Source organism: Cryptotermes secundus, unplaced genomic scaffold, assembly GCF_002891405.2.
Source record: "Cryptotermes secundus unplaced genomic scaffold, Csec_1.0 scaffold1850, whole genome shotgun sequence".
Taxonomy (NCBI): Eukaryota; Metazoa; Arthropoda; class Insecta; order Blattodea; family Kalotermitidae; genus Cryptotermes; species Cryptotermes secundus.
The window spans coordinates 184895-204802 of record NW_019727439.1 but is presented as its reverse complement, the minus strand read 5'-3'; the positions used below and the strand labels follow the sequence as shown (position 1 = coordinate 204802).

The 19908-nt window shown below is 41.8% G+C and overlaps 1 protein-coding gene across 1 annotated transcript in view; it reads right to left on the bottom strand.

The window, feature by feature from the left end:
• LOC111864834 (CCR4-NOT transcription complex subunit 1) overlaps nt 1–19908 on the bottom strand; it is a gene marked incomplete in the record, with an annotated part of 42979 nt that overhangs the window by 13246 nt on the left and 9825 nt on the right. The window contains 21 exon segments of the mRNA XM_033751600.1: nt 793–1068; nt 1412–1560; nt 2766–2963; nt 3059–3112; nt 3246–3467; nt 4134–4274; nt 4807–5103; nt 6406–6623; nt 7752–7896; nt 8680–8814; nt 9290–9517; nt 10927–11106; nt 11189–11332; nt 11712–11906; nt 12963–13152; nt 13639–13763; nt 15132–15307; nt 15938–16319; nt 17243–17390; nt 18355–18470; nt 19005–19163. Coding sequence (XP_033607491.1) covers nt 793–1068; nt 1412–1560; nt 2766–2963; nt 3059–3112; nt 3246–3467; nt 4134–4274; nt 4807–5103; nt 6406–6623; nt 7752–7896; nt 8680–8814; nt 9290–9517; nt 10927–11106; nt 11189–11332; nt 11712–11906; nt 12963–13152; nt 13639–13763; nt 15132–15307; nt 15938–16319; nt 17243–17390; nt 18355–18470; nt 19005–19163 — 3878 coding nt within the window.

The window sequence follows — 19908 nt, the reverse complement described above, 5'->3', positions numbered from 1 at the left end:
TCTTTCTCTGGTGCTAAGCCTCAAATTATGATAGCTTCAACATATCTTAGCTCTCACAGATGGATTAAGTTGTGCTTCTTTTATGAATCCCTTCGGAAATTGGCATAGTTGTCCGGAGACAGGGGCTAGCTCTGTCTATTGGACCCAACTGAGTAGGTTTTACCTGAAGACGGGGACAGAATCCAGTTCCCGAAACGTTGTGTTTTTTAAGAGAAATTAGACTGTTTTTTAGAATAGACAAGATGATGGCTAATGTCCAGCAAAATATTAATTGTAACAATTTACCATCATCACAAACTTTTAGATCTTATTTACATAGTTACAATATATGGAAAAATCCGGGGTCTGTTTATGTGGAACATCACTGTGGTCTGGTGGTCCAATCTGCCTACATTCACAGGCAAAATTACAGATTACAGACACTGTTTTAGAACTGGGACAAGTGCAGCAGTAAATTTTTTCTCAAGTACCGGCCTAAAAATGGAAATACGGCTCTTAAGAAACCATTATGACAGCCTGAAGATTCAGGCCTGCTTCACTTCAGGTGAGCAAGCCTCAATTTCCAAAACAGAGGGAGCCTATTGTGATGGCGACCTGACGATGTGAAAACAGGGAGTTCAGAGGCTTGCTAGTGTCAGTCATCAAAATAAGTGAACAGCCCAGAGCTGACTCTGCAAAGACAGCTACAAACTCCTTCGAACCACATGACACCTTCCCACTGTGACATCAATACATCAGTTTACAGCCTCCTTCATCCTAACACTCTCTGAAGAGGGTCACATTGGTACTCACCCATCGGGAGGCTGCCTGGAGTGCGTGGCAATACGTGCCAACATCTCGATAGTATGATAGAGATCGCTCTCTGTGACAGTGCTGTTCAAGCGTTCATCCACAAGGTAGAGCTGCACCAACTGCATGGAAAATGCAACGGCCATGTAGTTCAAGCCATTATCCATAGAGTGCGCTAAATGCAAATCATACTGCTGCAGATTGACCAAGTGTGACCGAATGAGACAGTCTATGGCATCAACATTGTATCTGAACTCTTCTCGACACTCCATCAAACACCTGAAAAGTAAATGAAATCCATCCTTACTCCCCACTGGGAAACTGTTCGCGGTTAAGACTGAACTGACATAAACTTTACACCTGCATATGTAAACCCGGGAAGCATAAGTCCATTTATGTAATACTAAAAATTGTGTTCCAGCCTCAAAGGAAACAGTGAATTATGTCTCCATTACAAAGACCAACCAGAAAATAATCACTCTTTAATGTGAGAAACACAACACACAGATATGATGCACGGGCAAATGTGGAGATATTTATTGTTTACGGAGGTGGTACACACAGGTACCACCATGCTTTAAAGGGTTAGGTGAAGATTCTGCTGTGGTTCCAGGTAACATACCTGGTCACCTGTTTGTTAGTCCACTGCACGCCGTAAGCTCTCGGATCTTGGAGAGCTTTCAAGACTCTGAGGTGAATGTCCCGATATCTTATCATCAGTTCTGGGTCATTTGGCATTGAGGTCAAACAATCCAACATTCCTTCAACAGCCTGAAATGGGAAAAAAAAGAAACTTCATCTTAATAGTCTCTAACAAGATTCTGCCTTAAATCAAAGCATCAACATCCGCACCAAACTATGGAGTTCTCCGGTAACTAGGCAGTGGGATGTGATAAAGAAACCGTGTCAAATTCAGAAACTTCAGCTAGGATTTCATCTGAAAACCCATACAATTACAGATATGCAAGATAACATTCTAACATAAGCTGACAGAATATACGTGTACAAAACTATAATTTTGCCTGTGGTTCTGTATGGTTCTGAAACTTGGTCTCTGACATTAAGGGAGGAACAAGGACTGAGGGTGTCTGAGAACAGGGTGCTGAGGGGAATATTTGGACCGAAGAGGGATGAAGTGACAGGAGGTTGGAGAAAACTGCATAATGAGGAGCTTCATAACTTGTACTCTTCTCCAAGTATAATTAGAATGATCAAGTCAAGGAGAATGAAATGGGCAGGTAATGTAGCACGAATGGGGGCGACGAAGAATGCGTATAGGATATTGGTGGGAAAGCCAGAAGGAAAGAGACAACAGGGAAGACCAAAGTGTAGGTGGGTGGACAATATTAGAATCGATCTTAGAGAGATAGGACGGGATGGTATAGCTTGGATAGACCTGGCTCAGGATAGGGACCAGTGGAGGGCTTTTGTGAACACGGTAATGAACCTTCAGGTTCCATGAAATGCTGGGAAATTCTTGAGTAGCTGCAGAATTGGTGGCTCCTCCAGACGGGCTCAGCTCCATAAGTAAGTAAGTAAGTCACAGGGAGTTAATTTATGAAGACATAGTGGAACCCTGGCTTACATGCTGGTTGCAGTGTTTTGGACAATTTGGAGGTGAAAAGATGAGGTATATGACTTGTGGTACTTTCTGGGACATAACACAGTGTGTTCCGATGAAAGTCGACAAACATTTTGGAGCAACACGTCAACTCCATCTTCTAGGCTCAATAAAAAACAAAGGAAAACAGAAAAAAAGAAAGAAAAAACCACAAGTGAAGCTTGTTATTTGCTTCGTGTTGCTTTCTTGCTTGGCCTATTCCTCAGTCCTGAAGATGGAAGCGATATGTTCCTTCAAAATATCAGCTGACTGAATGGGCCATATGGCATGATATCCTAGACACAGCTGTTGAAAGTGAGGTATGCCTGGAAACAGTAACTTAGATTTAAAAGAATACAGATCTATGACACGTTACCTTTTGCAGCAGAGAAACGGCCGACATGGCATCTCTCGATTTCCTGGCAATTATCAGTGCCTCCAACAGACTGTGCAGGCTGCTAACCTGGCAATTTGATGGTATCACTCCCTGATTTCCAATTATGTTTTGGAGATAATGTTCTAAATCATTTGTAATTTTCTCAAACACTGCACCAAGCTCGTCTGTTCCATATGTCTGCAACAGGAATGCACGAGAACCGAAATATGACCGAAAACTCCCTTATGAATTTCTGAATTGAGACAGGAAGAAAATATCTTCTTTAAACTTACCAGTTGGGAGGGTGCTGTATTTTGGAATGGTGTCCCTGATGGGTTCGAGTCCTGCTACGAGAAAAATAAACACAACCGCAATTTGCTACTAAATACTCTCAGTAATTAAACATAGCTTCAAGCAATTACTTTCCATTTCACTACTACAGTTAAGGACGAAAGTGGCAGTACTAGGTCACAAATTTACCGCAACATTTTTGGGGATGAACAAGGCAGCGTCTCGGTCCGTCAGAGGGAGAAAGCCGGGAATGTTACGTGCAAATTCTTCATAGACTGCCATCTGCTGAGACGTAACTCCCCCCACTTTCAGGCGAATCTGTTCTGGCATGCGCTCAGCCTGATATGTAAGTACTAGAGGATCGCAGTAGCGCCGACCTTCATTGCGTGCATGTTTTCGTAATTCAAACTCCTACAAGAGATTCACAGTAGTAATAATGAGGCATACAGCTACAAGAATATTTTACTTAACTAAGGCGAACAGAATTTTCACAGCTTTAAGAGTTGTGTAGCGGTACCACATATACACATTTTTAGCAATTATAATTTCAGATTCAGTTGACATACAAGAATACAAAGCAATCACTTCACAATCAGAATTATCAGTTACTGATAAGACATAATTAAGCACAGCCTGATATATATCTCTTAATTATGCAGATTTTACAGCCACACAGAGTTAGGGACCTACTGTGAGATCAGAATTCCGGGATGTGGCACCGTGGAGTTCGGTACATTGTTACCAACATCAAGGAGGCACGTGCTACATCCACTACTACTCTACCCTGAAGATGGATGCAGCAAGATCCTCCAGGCAGCTGGTGACAATGTATAAGACTCTTGCATCTCATCCCAGAAGACAGTAAGAGCAGCCACACAGGTCTGATCCCAGGGCAAGTCTTCTCTGGGTACCACAGTGTACCCTGCCAATTCTCATTCCACCTTATCAGTGACTACAGAGCCTTTATACTGACAGACAGTGATCTTCTGGGTCACTTCAATTCTAACAGTTCAATAAATCCAATTCCCCCTTCAAAGGCTTGTTACAAGGGACCAGAGAGAGTGGCAATAAACTCACTGTTAGAAGTCGCTTGTCTATTTCAGGAATCGCTTTCTCGATGGCCGTCTTCTGAATGAAAGCACAGGCCAACTCCATGTTGTCCTGAGCTGCAGCTGTTGCAGCCTGCTCCACCAATTCTTTCTGCTGAGGTGTGGCACCCTGAAATTCAAGATAATTTGTTCTGTGATGTACACGCGGTAGCGTAGTTGGTTGAGGCACTATGCTACAAGCTAGAAGGTCACGGGTTCAAGTCCTGATGAGGTCACTGGATTTTTTTCAATTGGCCTAATCCTTCCAGCTGCATTAGGGCCCTGGGGTCGACTCAGCCTCTAACAGAAATGAGTACCAGGAATTAATTATGTAAATTTCCTGGGGAGTAAAGCGCGGACGGCGGTAAGGCTGACAACCTTACCGCCATCTTTGAGCCGATTGTCTAGATAATGTGGACCTTCAACTTCTCACAGCCCTATGGGCCTTCATGGCCTGTTACAGGAAGAGCTTTATTTTACTTCACTGTACACATTACAAAGAACTTCTGTATGTCAGATGGCTACATCTGGTGTCTAACCGTATCTTAATTTTCACTGCTGCTAATATCTCAAATCTCACCTATATATATATATGATTTCTTCAAATTAAGTACAGTACTGCTACATTTTCTATCACAAGGCTGGAACTGACACAAACTTACCATAAGTGCAGATAAAAATGTTTGCTTCAGGTTTGTACTAATTGACACCAGCAACTGGTCACGACATGTGATCATGGCCATTCCTGCAGTCAGGTTTCGAACCATGTGATGCGCAGATGCTCGCATACGGGACTCATCTGGATCTAAGGCAAAATCTTTCTTCACTATCTGTTCACACGTGGTGAGTGCTATCTTGATGGAGCGATCCACAACCGGGTGAATCCATTCCTGTACTGCCCTCTCTACTGCTGGACGAATGAACTGCTTCAGTTGAGGGTGAGCTTGGAACAAAACCACCTGTGAAGAAAACAATTTCCACTTCTGTTCATAACCAACATGGAAGAAGCTAAAGCATTTTCAATACTGTACTTACTTACTTACTTACTTACCCATGAAGCTGAGCCCTTCAGGAAGAGCTGCCAATTGTGCAGCTACTCAAGAATTTCCAAGCATTTTATGGAACCCGAAGGTTCATCACCGTGTTCACAAGAGCCCTTCACTGGTCCCTATCCTGAGCCAGATCTATCCAATCCATACCATCCCATCCTCTCTCTCTAAGATCCGTTTTAATATTGTCCACCCACCTACACCTTGGTCTTCCCAGTGGTCTCTTTCCTTTTGGCTTTCCCACCGATACCCTTGATCATTCTAATTATACTTGGAGGAGAGTACAAGTTATGAAGTTTCAACACTGTAAATATCCTAAAACTGCAGCAGAATACAGCAAAATTATGTTACATATGTGAACAGGAATATTAAGGGAGAAACAGAACAGAGGGAGATGTGGAGGTAGTTGAACCAGGGGACTCAGCTGTGTCCTCACTATAGTGCAAGTTAATTCACATCCCTATGATCTATGTCATTAAGATTCATTTTAATATTATCCTCCTATTTGTGTCCAGTGTCCCAAGTTGTACAGTCTCCTTCTTAGTGTAATGTGATGACTGAAAACGTGAGCGGAGCAAGAACGAGACGTCCGTCACTCAATAAAATTCCCATTCTCATTACAACATACAGCAGGGAACGTGTCATTACTAGGTACCAAGTCATAAACACACAGAAACTAGACAGTTGCTTGGGAATGAATATGTTGTTTTACCCAAAGTTATGAAAGGAGAGGAATTTACCAACAGAGCAACCAGTCGTACTGAGTAGTAGACTAAAGACTAGAGACAAACCCAAGAACTGGAATACAGTGAGAAATTTGTTATCAAGAAGTTCATTGTGTGAACTGTTATAATTAGCTGTAACTGTAATAGAGACATCCAATAAATCCAATCATCAAATCTAGAACACACAATTATTCGTCACGCCTACCCCTTATACGTGACAATACGGGAGAAAAAAAAAAAAAGTGATTTTAGTCCGCAAGCGAACTATACCAACCGATCGACCACCGCTTGTCGGCAAAGTTTAGTGCCAACTTTTGCAGACAGAGGGTGTTGCGTGGTCAGCGCAACGAATCCCCACGGCCATTAATTTTGGTTTTCTAGACCAGAGCCGCTATTTCCTTGAAATAGCTCCTCAGTTATCATCACGAGGCTGATGCATCCAACATTTTCTTATTCTCACACACGGCCTGAAGTCAGGTAAACTTACTTGTCCATTGACTGATACATGAGGTGCGAGATTGCCAATTCCTGTAACGCTGATATCCATGTAACTGAACCGAGGATCTGGTGGCCCAGATGGCACGCTGGAAGTAGGTGTAGTGTTTGTCGGTGCCACAGAAGTGGGAGGCGTTGCTGAGGATGAGATCGCAACTTGGGACACCTCTTCTGCAGATGCCGCAGATGCAGCTGATGTGGCGGCCGGAGCTGTAAGCAATGCAGAAAACCTTACTTTTTTGTGGTTCATGTTATGATGCTGTCAGCATCACCAGCTATATACTGCTGACTACTCAGTGATGAACTGGAAAAGATCTGGAATCAGTCTTGGTCTAATTTCAGGTACTATCCCATCATTTGCCTGGATGGACTGGGGAAAACCCAGGACAGACACAATCATATGCAACATTCATACCAAGCACCACTGAAACACACATTGAGAACATCACTGCTACAACAATCTGCTCGGTCAAGAAAAGGTCTGATATCAAGGAACATATCCTTAAATACTTTTGATAACAGTGGTCCAAATTTAAACAACACATGCAGCCAGTTTCCACAAAAATGGCATCTCGTGAGAGTAGCCTCAAGTCAGAATATCACGGGCTGCCAACCTAGCACACCATTTCTATGCTTACTTAAAAATCTACTGCCTTCTCTTAGTTAACATCAGACTGATGCCTCATTACACTACACTTGCCACCTAGAACATCACCATGTTCACTTTACAGTGCTTTCTACAGCTCGGACTGCACGGTACAAAATGACAGGATAATAAACATTTGAAAGGGAGAAATATGAGGATGAACCGTCTCATGGCCTAATTTTTAAGTTGAATCCCAGTAGTTTCGTGAAGGGACACAAGAAACATATCTTAATGGCTGGCCTTCAGGCACTTTTGAACCTAGGACCACCCAAATACAAAGTAGGGAGGCTACTGACTCAATAATATGTAGTGAAACATTACATTCTAATCCCTTACCACAGCACATTAAAATGGCATAAAACACCAAATTTCATGAAACTCTGCCAACTTTTAAGCATGCAAATACAACAGCCTAAGTCTTCCTCCACCAGCAAGTGCGCTACAAAGATTAAAGACTGACGTAATTTGGCTGACAGGTATTGACGTTTCAGATGATCCTGCTGCCTCCGCCTTCAGGGTAGAAAGGCCAGCAGGTTCGCCCAAAAGAAAGATAATCTTCTAGCAGACTACATGTTGCTACATCCCAGAAGCCAGTGTAAGAACCTCAAGGCTGAAGTCTCCTACTGCCTCCTCTTGGTCTCTCTCGACCTAGCAGAAGGCCGCACGCTCACGTGAGCACACTAAGGGCATACCTGGTTGCTGCTGTGGCTGCTGGGCTGGAGACTGTGACATGGCTGGTGGGGCAGAGGGTTCTGGTTTCTTATTGGGATGTGACAACTGATACTCCAAGTTCCTCAGCTTCTCCTGGTCCTTCAGATATACAGAAGGCTTCAGGTCCTGTCATGAGCACAAACGGTTGCACACGCTTAGTTGTTTGTTCCAGATGTACTCATGTTCATATAAGCAACAAAATTAAGTCATACAAGGTGTCATCATTACATTGTTATAATACAGTGCCTTGGAGCTCAAATATCGAACCAAAGCATTGGCATCGCCAAGACAGTGAGCCAGAAAATTGACCTACAAACTATAAGCTATTTAACACTGATTTCGCGGCTGCCCTGGGGTATTCACAACAGAACATATTTCTTATAATAATTTAGGTTCAGAATAATATCTGGCCAAGTTCCAACTTTTGGGCTATAACACAGTACAGTCTGGTGAAAGTCAACCATCATTTCAGAGACCATACAGTTTCCATCTTCAGGGAAAGAGAGTAAGCCAAGCAAGAAACAAGTAAACTGTGCTTACTGCCTTTTTCATCCTTGGTTTCCTCTCTTCAACCCTGAAGATGGGGCTGGTATGTTCCTCCAAAATACTGGTCGACTTTCACCATAATACACGGCATCATATTCCAGAAAGAGAACTCCTCATACTCATGGCTGTGAGAAACTCAAATCCCACACAATATTTGGTAATTTTCTTCTTTCTTTCAATTCTGATATTTTCCAAAATCTTGGAGGGGAGGGGGATCAAATTTCCACATTTCCCCCCCCCCCAGGTGCCAACAAAGCAAATATAAAGACAACACATGTTGATGTGAATGAAATTAGACTTTATACTTGAATCATGCTTTCTGCAGCATAAGGTTAAGTTCAATGACTGCACATAGTTACTTACGACGACATCGATGTTCAAATTCTTGCATAGAACTTCAATTTCAAACTTCAAGTTCAGCTTGAGGTCTGCCTCTTGATGCAACTCTGCCAGAACATTCATAATACACATAGTCCATGGGTTTGGGGGTTTGAACACCTGAAGAAGACCAAGATGTATAACAAGTCAGGAAATGTGAGCATCATGTAACAATTCTGGCACATTCATTCTCATGTTCCTCCACTATTTTTGCTAGAAAATTTTTTTTCTCTGATAAGTAAGCTTAAGATTTTTGTAGAAATACACACAGGACTTCATGTGGCATGTCTGTGACTAGTTACATTTTAATCCATTCAGTGGTTCTAGCATCATTACATGCAGACAGAGATGGTATCTCACGTGCCAATAATTTTTAACCAACTGACATTCCTGATACCCTGTCAAAATTCTCTTGAAGTGAAAAAGGATTTGAAAGAAAGTGCTCGTGGCTTAATTGAATACTATTCCAGCATTTACCTGGAAGGACTGACTTTTCTTTCCTGTGAACACACCATAAATGTGCACTCAGTCTTACGCACAACAATACATTTCCCACTCAAACACATTTAGTCTGACTTGTGAACGCATACCATACCTTACTTTTTGAACATGATTCCAGTACTTTAGCAACAAACGGTACAACATACAGGAGTTCCTGTTGTCCTTTGTGATATGCCTCAGCAAGCAAGGCTTTCAAATCTATGTCAACCTGCAGAATGGGACGGCTCTTTGCAAGAGTCAACATTCCAAGCCAATGTCCCAGATTCTTCAACAAGGATCGGTCAGAGAAGTTTGCAATACCCTTGTCACTTCGTAACAGGACCTGAAACAACCAGCATGCCAGTCATTCTTACAAATTAGGAAATTAAAAGAACAACAGTGAATCACAGCAAACATTTAGAGTGCTATGTAGAATTTGAGGTTTTCACGGCGGTGACTACGAAGAATGACGTCTTCTAGGATGTGGCGCCGTGTAGATATTTTATTAACTGACGTTTCAGAGGAACATATCACCTCCATCTCCAGGGCATAAGAAATCCGTGCTCAGTCTACAGACACCTGCGGGTTCATCGCTTGCGGATTTCTTATACCCTGAAGAGGAAGGAGATACATTCCTCTGAAACGTCGGTTAACAAAATATCTACACGGCGGCACATCCCAGAAGACGGCGTTCTTCATTTAGAGTTCTCTCTTCACAGGTACAAAAATCAGTTCACTGTTTCACCACTTTGTGCCTGGGACCTTTCAATTCCACGAAGCTTATACCTAAAATTGTGAAGAGCTACAGAAAAAATTCACCCTCAATCAACGCTTGCACATTTTCGTTTCCGCTGCAAACCACAACCTGATCAGGACACGCTGACTGATTTGATTTGAGTTCTCTGTGTAACTGAAGCCATCCTCCTTAAGTCTAATTTACATAAAGTATATTTTAACTGACAATGACATAAAGCACCGACACACTGACCTTGAGAATTGAAACAAAAGCAGACTGAAAGCAATGGATACAAAATTTCTAGAAGCGCTGATGGGAAAACAAGGACAGACAGAAAAGTAGCTGAAATTCAAAATGTATTAACACAGTTAGAACAGAAATGATTAGAACGGTTTTGCCATGTAAAAAGGGTCGAGAGAATAAGGCCACTGAGAGGAATACTGCAACTAAAATTTCAAACAGAGAGAACTAGAGGATGACTCAGAACAAGGTTTAGTTAGGTGCTGAAAGACAGCAAGAAAGAGGTAAAGAGCTGGTTATAAATCAAAATAAGATGGAAGCCTGAGGCCAGACATCAGGTTCCTCCATGAGGCCATTAACGTTCCACCACACTACATTACATCATACCACAGAACTTTGCATCCCACACTTACAGAGCTTGTCAGTCAGTTCCCGATCACCTGATTCACCACAGCCAAAGCTGCTTAAAACTGAGAAAGGCTGTGCCATAGATCAGGCAGTTACTTGCTGGCTTCACACTGCAGTGGCCAAGGTTCAATCCCAGGTTAAGTCATGTAGGATTTGTTGTGGATAAAGTGTCATTGAGGCAAGTATCCTCCGAGTACTTCGGTTTCCTCTGCCAATTCTCATTCCACTGACAGCTCCATAGTTATCTATCATCTGGGGGGTGGTATGACAGGCCAATTAGTGACCAAAGTATCACGTTGACTCATTCCAACCCCATACGAAGAAACAAATAAAAATCCTAAGACTAAGAAAATAAGACTGCATCTTACTTTGATATTTCGAAATGTCTCTCGTAGCACCATCTGATTGAGTTCCGGTATCTTCAAGACGTCCAGAAAATTTGAATACAGTGTGTGGAAGTTAAGTTCTATGCTGGCTCGCTTCATCACTAAATACTGGGCCATCCAGGGCCAATATTCCTCTGTCACAATATCTCGCAGCTCATCACACTGGAAACGAATGTCTCGATTAATGGAGAGTTTCTCACACAGAGACGACGAGCCTCTAAATAACAAGGCAGACTCTACATACCTTTGTCTGTAAATTCAGCTGACTTAGGTTATTGAAGACAAAACCAATTTTGTCCTGAAGGGCTTCAGGGGGAGCTGTCATTTTGTCTTCCTTTTCAGTTGCTACCAACAATGTATCGATGTTTGTGGCATTTGCAATCGATGGCTGAAAAGACATGAGCACTTTACAAAAATCTGTACTTTCAGCGAACTCCAGCGGAGCTGAACCCCAAGAGACAAGAAACTTAAATGGATGCAACGTATCACTGGAGGTACTGCCTTTGAACCAATCAAATTCAATGTAAAATGACAGAAAACCAGTAAATTAAGAGATGCAACATGTTTTCTTTTCTTGTGAGAGATATAACCGTCAACTGATTGAATTATCCCAACACATGGCAGCACTGTCTAATTACTGTACTTGGGTACTTATACTCACCCCCTCCTTCCAAAAACAAGCAACCTGACTATAGGACCAGTATTAATGGCACGTTAACAAGTCAAAAGAATAACCAATAAAACAAAAGAATGCGTACCCCACTTACTCGTGTTGCTATTGCTGGCGTGGTTGTTGGTGTTTTAGCTACTGTTGTTGTAGTGGTCACCGTCGTTGAGGTATTTGTTTTGTATGCAGTTGTGGAGGCCGGGATTGGAGTCAAGATTGACTGCAGAGTAACTGGGAGAACAGAACCTTGGGGCCTATTTGGAGGCTCTTGGGCTTGCAGGCCATATTCCACATACTTGAAAACAAAATAAAAGAGAAACTTACCAACTCTTTTCAGTTCATTTAACATGAAACACTTTCAAAGGGCTGTGAATATGAGTATAAGCATCTCACATATCCACATAAAAGCGTTCAAAACAGATCACTGTCACACACCAGAAGAAAATAGCTGAACGGAAAGAATTTATGCATAGTCTCAGATTTCTCTGCCTAGAGGCTGTGAGGCTGTCTCTCCTCTGTTCAGTCTAAATACCTGCTGTGTTGACGGAGGGTAAGTGCAATGTATGTAGGGCGAGGAGTGGGGGACAAACTTTAACCATCAATGCGTGTTCTTCCTTTCTGCGACCCAAGTGTAGGTCCATTTCAACACATTTAATTTTGCTTTGAATTACTTTCTGCACCAGCCACAGTGATGCTGCAAGCCATTTGTAAGGGCACTCAGCATCACAAGACTCTGTTCAGGAACACCTGTTTCTGAGTACTTGATGGGGGAACCAGGAGCACCCCCTCACACCCCGCGCCACCAAAAGACAATATGAACGATTTCTAAGAACAAAGCTTACATGACAATTAATTTTACATACTTCTGTAAATTTTTTATTTAATTACATTAATTTTGTATACTTTTTATTACTCTGTATGCTGTTTTGTATGCTACTAAATTTTGTTAAAATGTTCTTCTTATTTTTCCTTTTTTGTTTCTCACTAAAGGTGTTCAAAATTGGTTGTGGCATAATTTTGTTTTTCTGGTACTGTATGGAAACATCAACATCCTAGGCACAATCACCTACTTTAAGCTCCCTATACAGAGTATGATCTAAAAGTTTGTGATGACGGTATATTGCTACAGGTATTATGTTTTTGGATATTACCCATCATCTTGTCTATTTTCTAAAAGGCCGTCCTGTTTCCTTTTCGAAACACAACATTTTGGAGACAGGACAGGAGAGTACAGTACGGTCTTTTAAAAAATACACAAGACAATGGATAATGTCCAAAAGCATAGTACTTGTATTCCCTATTCAGTGTATTTGAAAGGAAAGAAAAACATGAAATTGCTACTAATGGTTACCTCAATCAGGTGAGGGGGGAAGTCACAAAAATGCTGGATTGCAGCCACATGTTCACAATATTTGTGATACTCCTTCAACCGAGATTTGAATCTATCAAGTGCTGCAATTCCAAAGTAGTACATTTTGCTTGTATTCGGTTTCCTGAGGGCATCCAGTACAAATCGCAGTGCCAGCCCAAGCGTCATATAACTGCCAGAAAAAGATAAGAATACAAACATAAGAGACAGACATGCAAATACAATGACATCTATAGATGCAATTGTTAACTACCGTCAAATCTCCACCTACTGTTCCTGGACTAAAGGATTTCTTAACTTAGCATACAATTTCAAAGTCAATAATTTCAATGTTAAATTCTGTTTAGTGTTCAAAAACACAATTCCTGAAGAAGAAAATCTAAAATTGCGGCTTCAACGTATTTTATTTGCAAAATGAGAAATATCTGCAGTTTATGGGTACATGAAACAGAAATTCCTCTTCCATACCAACATCAACGTAACATTCCTTCCCTTCAAAAACATGATCAGCTGCAAGTGACGGAGGCCATATCAAACAGAAACTTCAACAACTCATGATGGATACCCAAACAGCACCCATTAAATGCAGTTAGGCCTTAAACTACCACAATAAAAAATAAATAAAAACACAGCAAAGAAAGGAGTGAAGTTTGTTTACCTGACAAGACCTCGTTCAATAATACCACCAAACAACTGAGCAGTGATATGTAGTTCCTTGTCTGGATACTGAGGGAAAAACTTGTACTCTTCAAAGAGGTTCCGCAACATGCAGTTGAAGACCTCCTGCAAGCACAGCACACCACAGATGTTTAGGCTGCCCTATGCTACACTGTAATTACACACCTTAAACACACTTCTTTATTTTATTCTGTCACCAGAACAGGAAGTATGGATACACCATACCTTCATTGTTTCTTTCAACATGTTCTGACTAGGGTATTTCACATTCGCCTGTATTCCTCTGCTAGTCTTACTAAACTGACCAGACACACAACATTATATTTCTACCTCACATATAATTTGAATTGTGACATGCTGTATATGATTTGAAGCTTATATCGTGACTGCACACCATTAAGTTTTGTTGAGTGATCAGCCATGTCAGTCTTTGTGCTGGGTGGTAAGCCAAAACTGGTCTGCTGCTGAAGGCAGTGACTGACTGAGCGACTGCATGGCCTTCAATACAAACTTAGCATTCCGATATTTTAGAGACTGCAAAGTATCACTTAGAACTTGGCACATTTCTTCAGACTGCTAACAGATACATATAATAACAACTGTTTCTGCCCATTTTTGGATTCACATGTTGTTACTTGTGACTTCACATACTCACAATCCAATCACATAACAATCAATCTTGAAAAAAAAAAAAACATATAATTTAAGAAATTCGTTCATGATGTGTATTTGTACCAATCATCTTACAGTGCACACAATTTCACTTTTCTCCTCACTACATGTTTCGGCACTAATGTGCCATCTTCAGGTGTTACGTAAATAAAACCACACCTGAAGATGGCACATTAGTGCCGAAACATGTAGTGAGGAGAAAAAGTGAAATTGTGTGCACTGTAAGACGATTGGTACAAATACACATCATGAACGTGAATCAGTGCAACAGGACACTAAAATATAACATTAAGAAATTCCTCGGAAGAAGCATTTTTCATGGAAATGGTGACAAGGAATCACAGCAGATGAGACAGTACTTGTCACAGTCCCCGCTGTAAAAACCTCAAACCCCACACCTTGTTGGTGGGTGCATCTATACGCAGAATTAGTACTACCTGCAATCAGCACATGCAGTGCTCTATCGGCACACTGTTACCAGAATCTCACGCATCATATTACAATTTTACTATAAATGGAGATAATTACTGCTCTCAGAAAATTAGGAAAAACCTATAAAATTAACTCTCCAACGGAAGTTTTGAAGAGGAGGTTCTTATACATTTCGCAGCTAATAAAAAGAATCTGCTGTAAGAATGAAACAGCCACCACTGCCTACCCTTTACATTTCAACTAACATAAAGCAGCATGTCAGATCCTGCAAAATATCAAAAAACAAATGAACATCGTGTTTGAATTTAAGGACATTATATATTTTTCCTACTTGTTAAAGCCAGACACAGCTGTAAAAGTGTCACTTACTCGTTCTCGCTTGTTGGGTGAATCTTGAAACTTTTTCAGCATTTCTAAGACCTCATCAATTGATAAGGTTGGGTGTGGTGGGTGGTTGTAAATTCGCTGGAAGTAGCTATTTGCTTCATCTTCAATTTCCTTTGACACATTCTGCGACATTTCTGGGAAGATGTTTGAAGCTTCACCTGAAATAATGAGGTAAAGTAAAGCTGTCCTTTTGCCTAACTAATTAAGTGCTACGCCATCAAGGTGTATGGGGGAGTGCATGTATAGATCCACATTTTCTTGACCTTGGCACTTGCTGGAGGTGAGTGGTCAGCTTCACGCCCCGGCCACTTTACACTGGGGGAAAGAGCCCCCCTATACCCATTGGATAAGGAGGTTGGGTGGACCCCGAAGCCTTTATGGATGACACGGAGAAGAGAAAATTCTCGACCCCACCAGGACTTGAACTTTGATCCCTTGGTCGTCCAGCCAGTAACGAGTAGCGAGTTGCTATACTGACTGCGTCATCCTGGCTCACAAAATAAGGAGTCCCTTTACAAATTAATATCCCTGAGGAAGGAGGCAGCGTGCTCTTCTGAAATGATGGTATCCACCACCTATGTATGCTCCACATTTGAAGAGCAGGACAACATCTTAATATTCTATTACCCCATTCAACATGGTGTGGAAATAACCGTGGTGGCGGTGTCACGTTATCACTAACCTGCTGGAACTGTAAAATGCAAAATCCTCTATTCCCAGACAATGAAGGTTCATACAGACAAAAAGAAACAATAATTATGGCCATCCACGCTCTACTGCAGGCATACCTAGTCGTGTCTTTTCCACCGCAGTCTGTGGGCCTATGCGTCCTCCAAGTGCCCCAATCGCACTGACCCCAACACCGGGAACAAGAGATGTGGCAGTCGGTCCCGGTCCAACCTGGGTTCCAACAGCTCCTGTGTGCTGCAACTGAGACCCTAACGAAATGAGGGGAAATGGACTCTGTGAAGAACCTGGGGCAGCAGGACCCAAAAGTCTGGAGGGGGATCCTGGTGCTGAAACCAATGGACCCAATGCACCTGGTAGGTTGAAAGCTGAGCTGCTAGGGGGTCCCATACCTGCTGGAGCACCAGCAAGACTCATACTGGCCAAACTTGAACCAATATTCGCTATAGCGTCCACTTGTGGGACCTGGGTCACAGGAAACAACTGGAAGAGAGAAGAGGAAACAGTCGCTTCAAAATATATCATATTTTTATTATTATTATTTTACTGCAATTGGATGTTCACCTGGTGGCAGTAGAACTTACACTGATACAGACAAGGAAAGTCTATAACATAAGGGAACAATACAAAACAAAACACATACAATAAACAAGGTACACACAGTGCAAATCCAAACATATCAAAGGGCACGTGCTTGTGTTAGTTTCACTGCACTCGAAAAAGGACACTTCAAATTACTTCACTTTTTTTCCATTCAACTCCGCCTAAGGCCTCCGTACTTGCAACAGCTTTCCTAACCCTCTTTCTAAAAGTGTTTAGTTTACAGGGGAAAGATGCTATTATGCCTGCAGGTAAACTGTTCCAGTCCTCTATGGTTCTATTTACAAAGGAATAGTACACATTACACACTGATGATTGCGGTGAGCTACAGTACAGCAAAAATTTAGGTAGGATTAATCTCTTTGCATACCAAGCTAGAAGCTGGATGTTGAGGTGAATGAGCAAAATGATTCACTAATGCACAAACTCAGATAGCAAGGACTTCCAAGCCCTTGCGTGGGCATTTACATGTCCAGCTGCTGTGAGTGGCACAGCCCTCCGTACTATGGCTCCTACGCTTCACTTCACAGATTTCAGATCATGCACTTGGAAATCAGCACAGATGGACACAAAAAAACTATACACTGACAGTAACCTGCCACAGGCTCGCTAAATGTTACAGCGAGGGTATCCCTGCCATCCATGAACGACAAGTGAGAATAAAATGCCTGACGTGGGTGAGTCACAATAAGCACTTTTCCAAAGTGCTTGTTAACAGCAAAGGTTACAGTTACTAACAACATCCACGTGAACAGAAAGGACAGATGACTTTGAAGTCCAGTTATTTAACAAACTGTTATGCTTACCTGTCCTCCGAGTGTTGATGGGTTGAATGTTGGTTCTATGCCTCTGTGTCGCAGGACTCCAGGAGGTGCTTGTCGAGGTTTAGTTAGCAATATGCTGCAATTCCCCACCATCGTCAAGATTGTTTCAGACAAGTCCTGCGAGACACTCCTACAATATAAAGAGATAACGGATCCACACTGAATGGGGCAACGGCTTTGAATACTGAACTGTGAATGACCTTGAAGAGAAGGCATGCAGCAACAATGAGGTAGTCAGCTGTGACATTTGAAATTGTAAACTAAACAAAAAAAAAGTTCTGGAAACATACCCTGAAGACAGACACAGTATATTCATCTAAAATGTTGGTACCCGTCTACTAGAGAACACGTCATAACTCAGATGACCAGACTAGGAATCATCACGAGCAACTCCCATCTCATTTATGTTCTTACAAATTAATTTTCACCTCCCATTAAAGGCGCAGCATTGATATGCGCAAACAGTAGACAGTTTTCACTTCAGCTTTCATATTATTACTTGTATAAGGGGTGGGCCTTCTTGGCACTTGCACCGTGACTACAGTGATCTATTGTGCCTCATTTTATTACTTACTCCGTTAAATTAAATCAAAAACTGTAAACAGACTACACAAGATGTCGGTCCTGTTTCTGCGTGTTAAAGTGGATAACAAAGTTTAACTTTCTCAGTGACTTTCATAGGTGACTGGTATTCAATTTCATTCTAATTTTTTTAATCTGATGAAATGGTTTCCAAATGTAATCAGAGACACAGCCCGTCACGGCAACCGTGAGGTCTAAGGCATGAACTGTCTTCGTTTGCTCGGACACTGAGATCATTGGTTCCAATCCCACTCAAGGCATGGATGTTTGGTGTGTGTATAGACTTATTCTGTGTTTGTCTCGTCCTGTGTTTAGGTAGACGCCTTGCAAATGGCTTATCACCCGACCAAGGAGACCTAGTATCTGTGAAAAATGATCACAGAACTCAATAAGAGGCCTGGGCCCCGTATGGGCTGGAAGAGCGGGGGGGTTGAAGCAGCATGTACTGTTAAATTCTCACGTAGCGTTGGAGCTGATATATTTAGTGCATGCTATAATTAGGAGCCACATACCCTGCACATCCCTGAAGACACGCTAACATTGTTGTTAATGTTTCATGAGGTAGCTGCGCTGATTTTGGCAGGTTTTCCTCCTTCACAGCACTCCCCATTATCTGCGGACACCGCCGCTAGAATTCAAGAATCAGCAGATATATCAGCAATAATCCTCACAAGACCAGATCGCAAAACCTTACAACATAGGCTACGAAACAAGGCTTGTGTATCGCAGAATGTTAAACCTTTTCAAACCTATCAAAGGCTTCTGACATCACAAATTTACAATATATATCCACAGATGGAGATCTTCCCTCACCCATTTCCGTTTTTAGTGCTACATTTTGAATACAAGCCGAGCATCATGAAATTGCAGTTTATATTCTTTGTTAACTCTTTTATTAGTTCACATGTAGGAACAACAGATGGCAGCAGGAAGGCTGGATGGGCAATGCCTAGGCCATTCTTGTATACACATTTATTTTTTCAAAATTAAAAAAGTACCAAATAATGCCATTCTAAATTTTATGTGATAACCTGTGGCAGGTAGGAACGATGACAGTATGATTGTAAAAATCACAAACAGACCAAATCATAACATATTTCATATTTACACGATACACGGGAAAGGAATCACTTCATTCAGTACAGCAGCCTCTCAGTGTTACCTGCAGGAACTTTATGCAGGCCGAGATGAACGCCTCTCCGTGTTCGCGGATTTTGTCAGTCAGCCACTTCTCCAGTTTCAGGTATTCTCGTCGTGATGCAAGACATGCCAAATCGATAACAAACGGAAAGGACTGAGCATTCAGCAACATCGACAATGCCTGCAAGAATTTTGAGTTTACAGTCGAACACTTAAACACGATAATACTCCTATAAACTTTACAAACTTAGAAGGAAAATCAGTTCACTTAACAAAACAACACAACACCAACAACAGTGAGACGAAATGGTTACCTTCAGATCCTGCGCGACATCCAAAATGCGAGACAATTTTGTCTGGTCACTATCCCCTCTGATATACCACTCTGCCATAGCATGCATTATAATTGGTTTGATTGAAATATTCTGTGGAGGAAACACAAGCCTCATTAATATTACCACGTGCCTCATTTACAGACATACAGCCAATACTTCCAATATACACTTTCACTCTGACAACAGGGGTGCCAACAGCACAGCTCCTTTAGTTCCTAAAACACAAATACAGACAGACACACATGAACTGCATCAAGATTAGCTATACAGTCTAACAGTTTCATTGATTATGCTATGGCCATGAACAAACGCAACGTAAAGGCGTCCCGGTGCCCTGATCCATGCTGTAAAGACTTATGCAGTGAAGGTATGGCTCCATGCATTCTTAACCTGAGAAGCACGTGATGGGTTGGCTGCGGTAACCACGGTACAACAAGATGCAAATTATCTACTCTTGCACTATTGATTTTGTACCTTCTTCGCTGCATACTGATTAGCAAAAAAAAAAAATGCTCTTGGTCTCCACTGCGCAGATCTTACAGCCACTGCTGCCAACACTGATACTAGCACAGTCTAAGCGACAACTCCAAA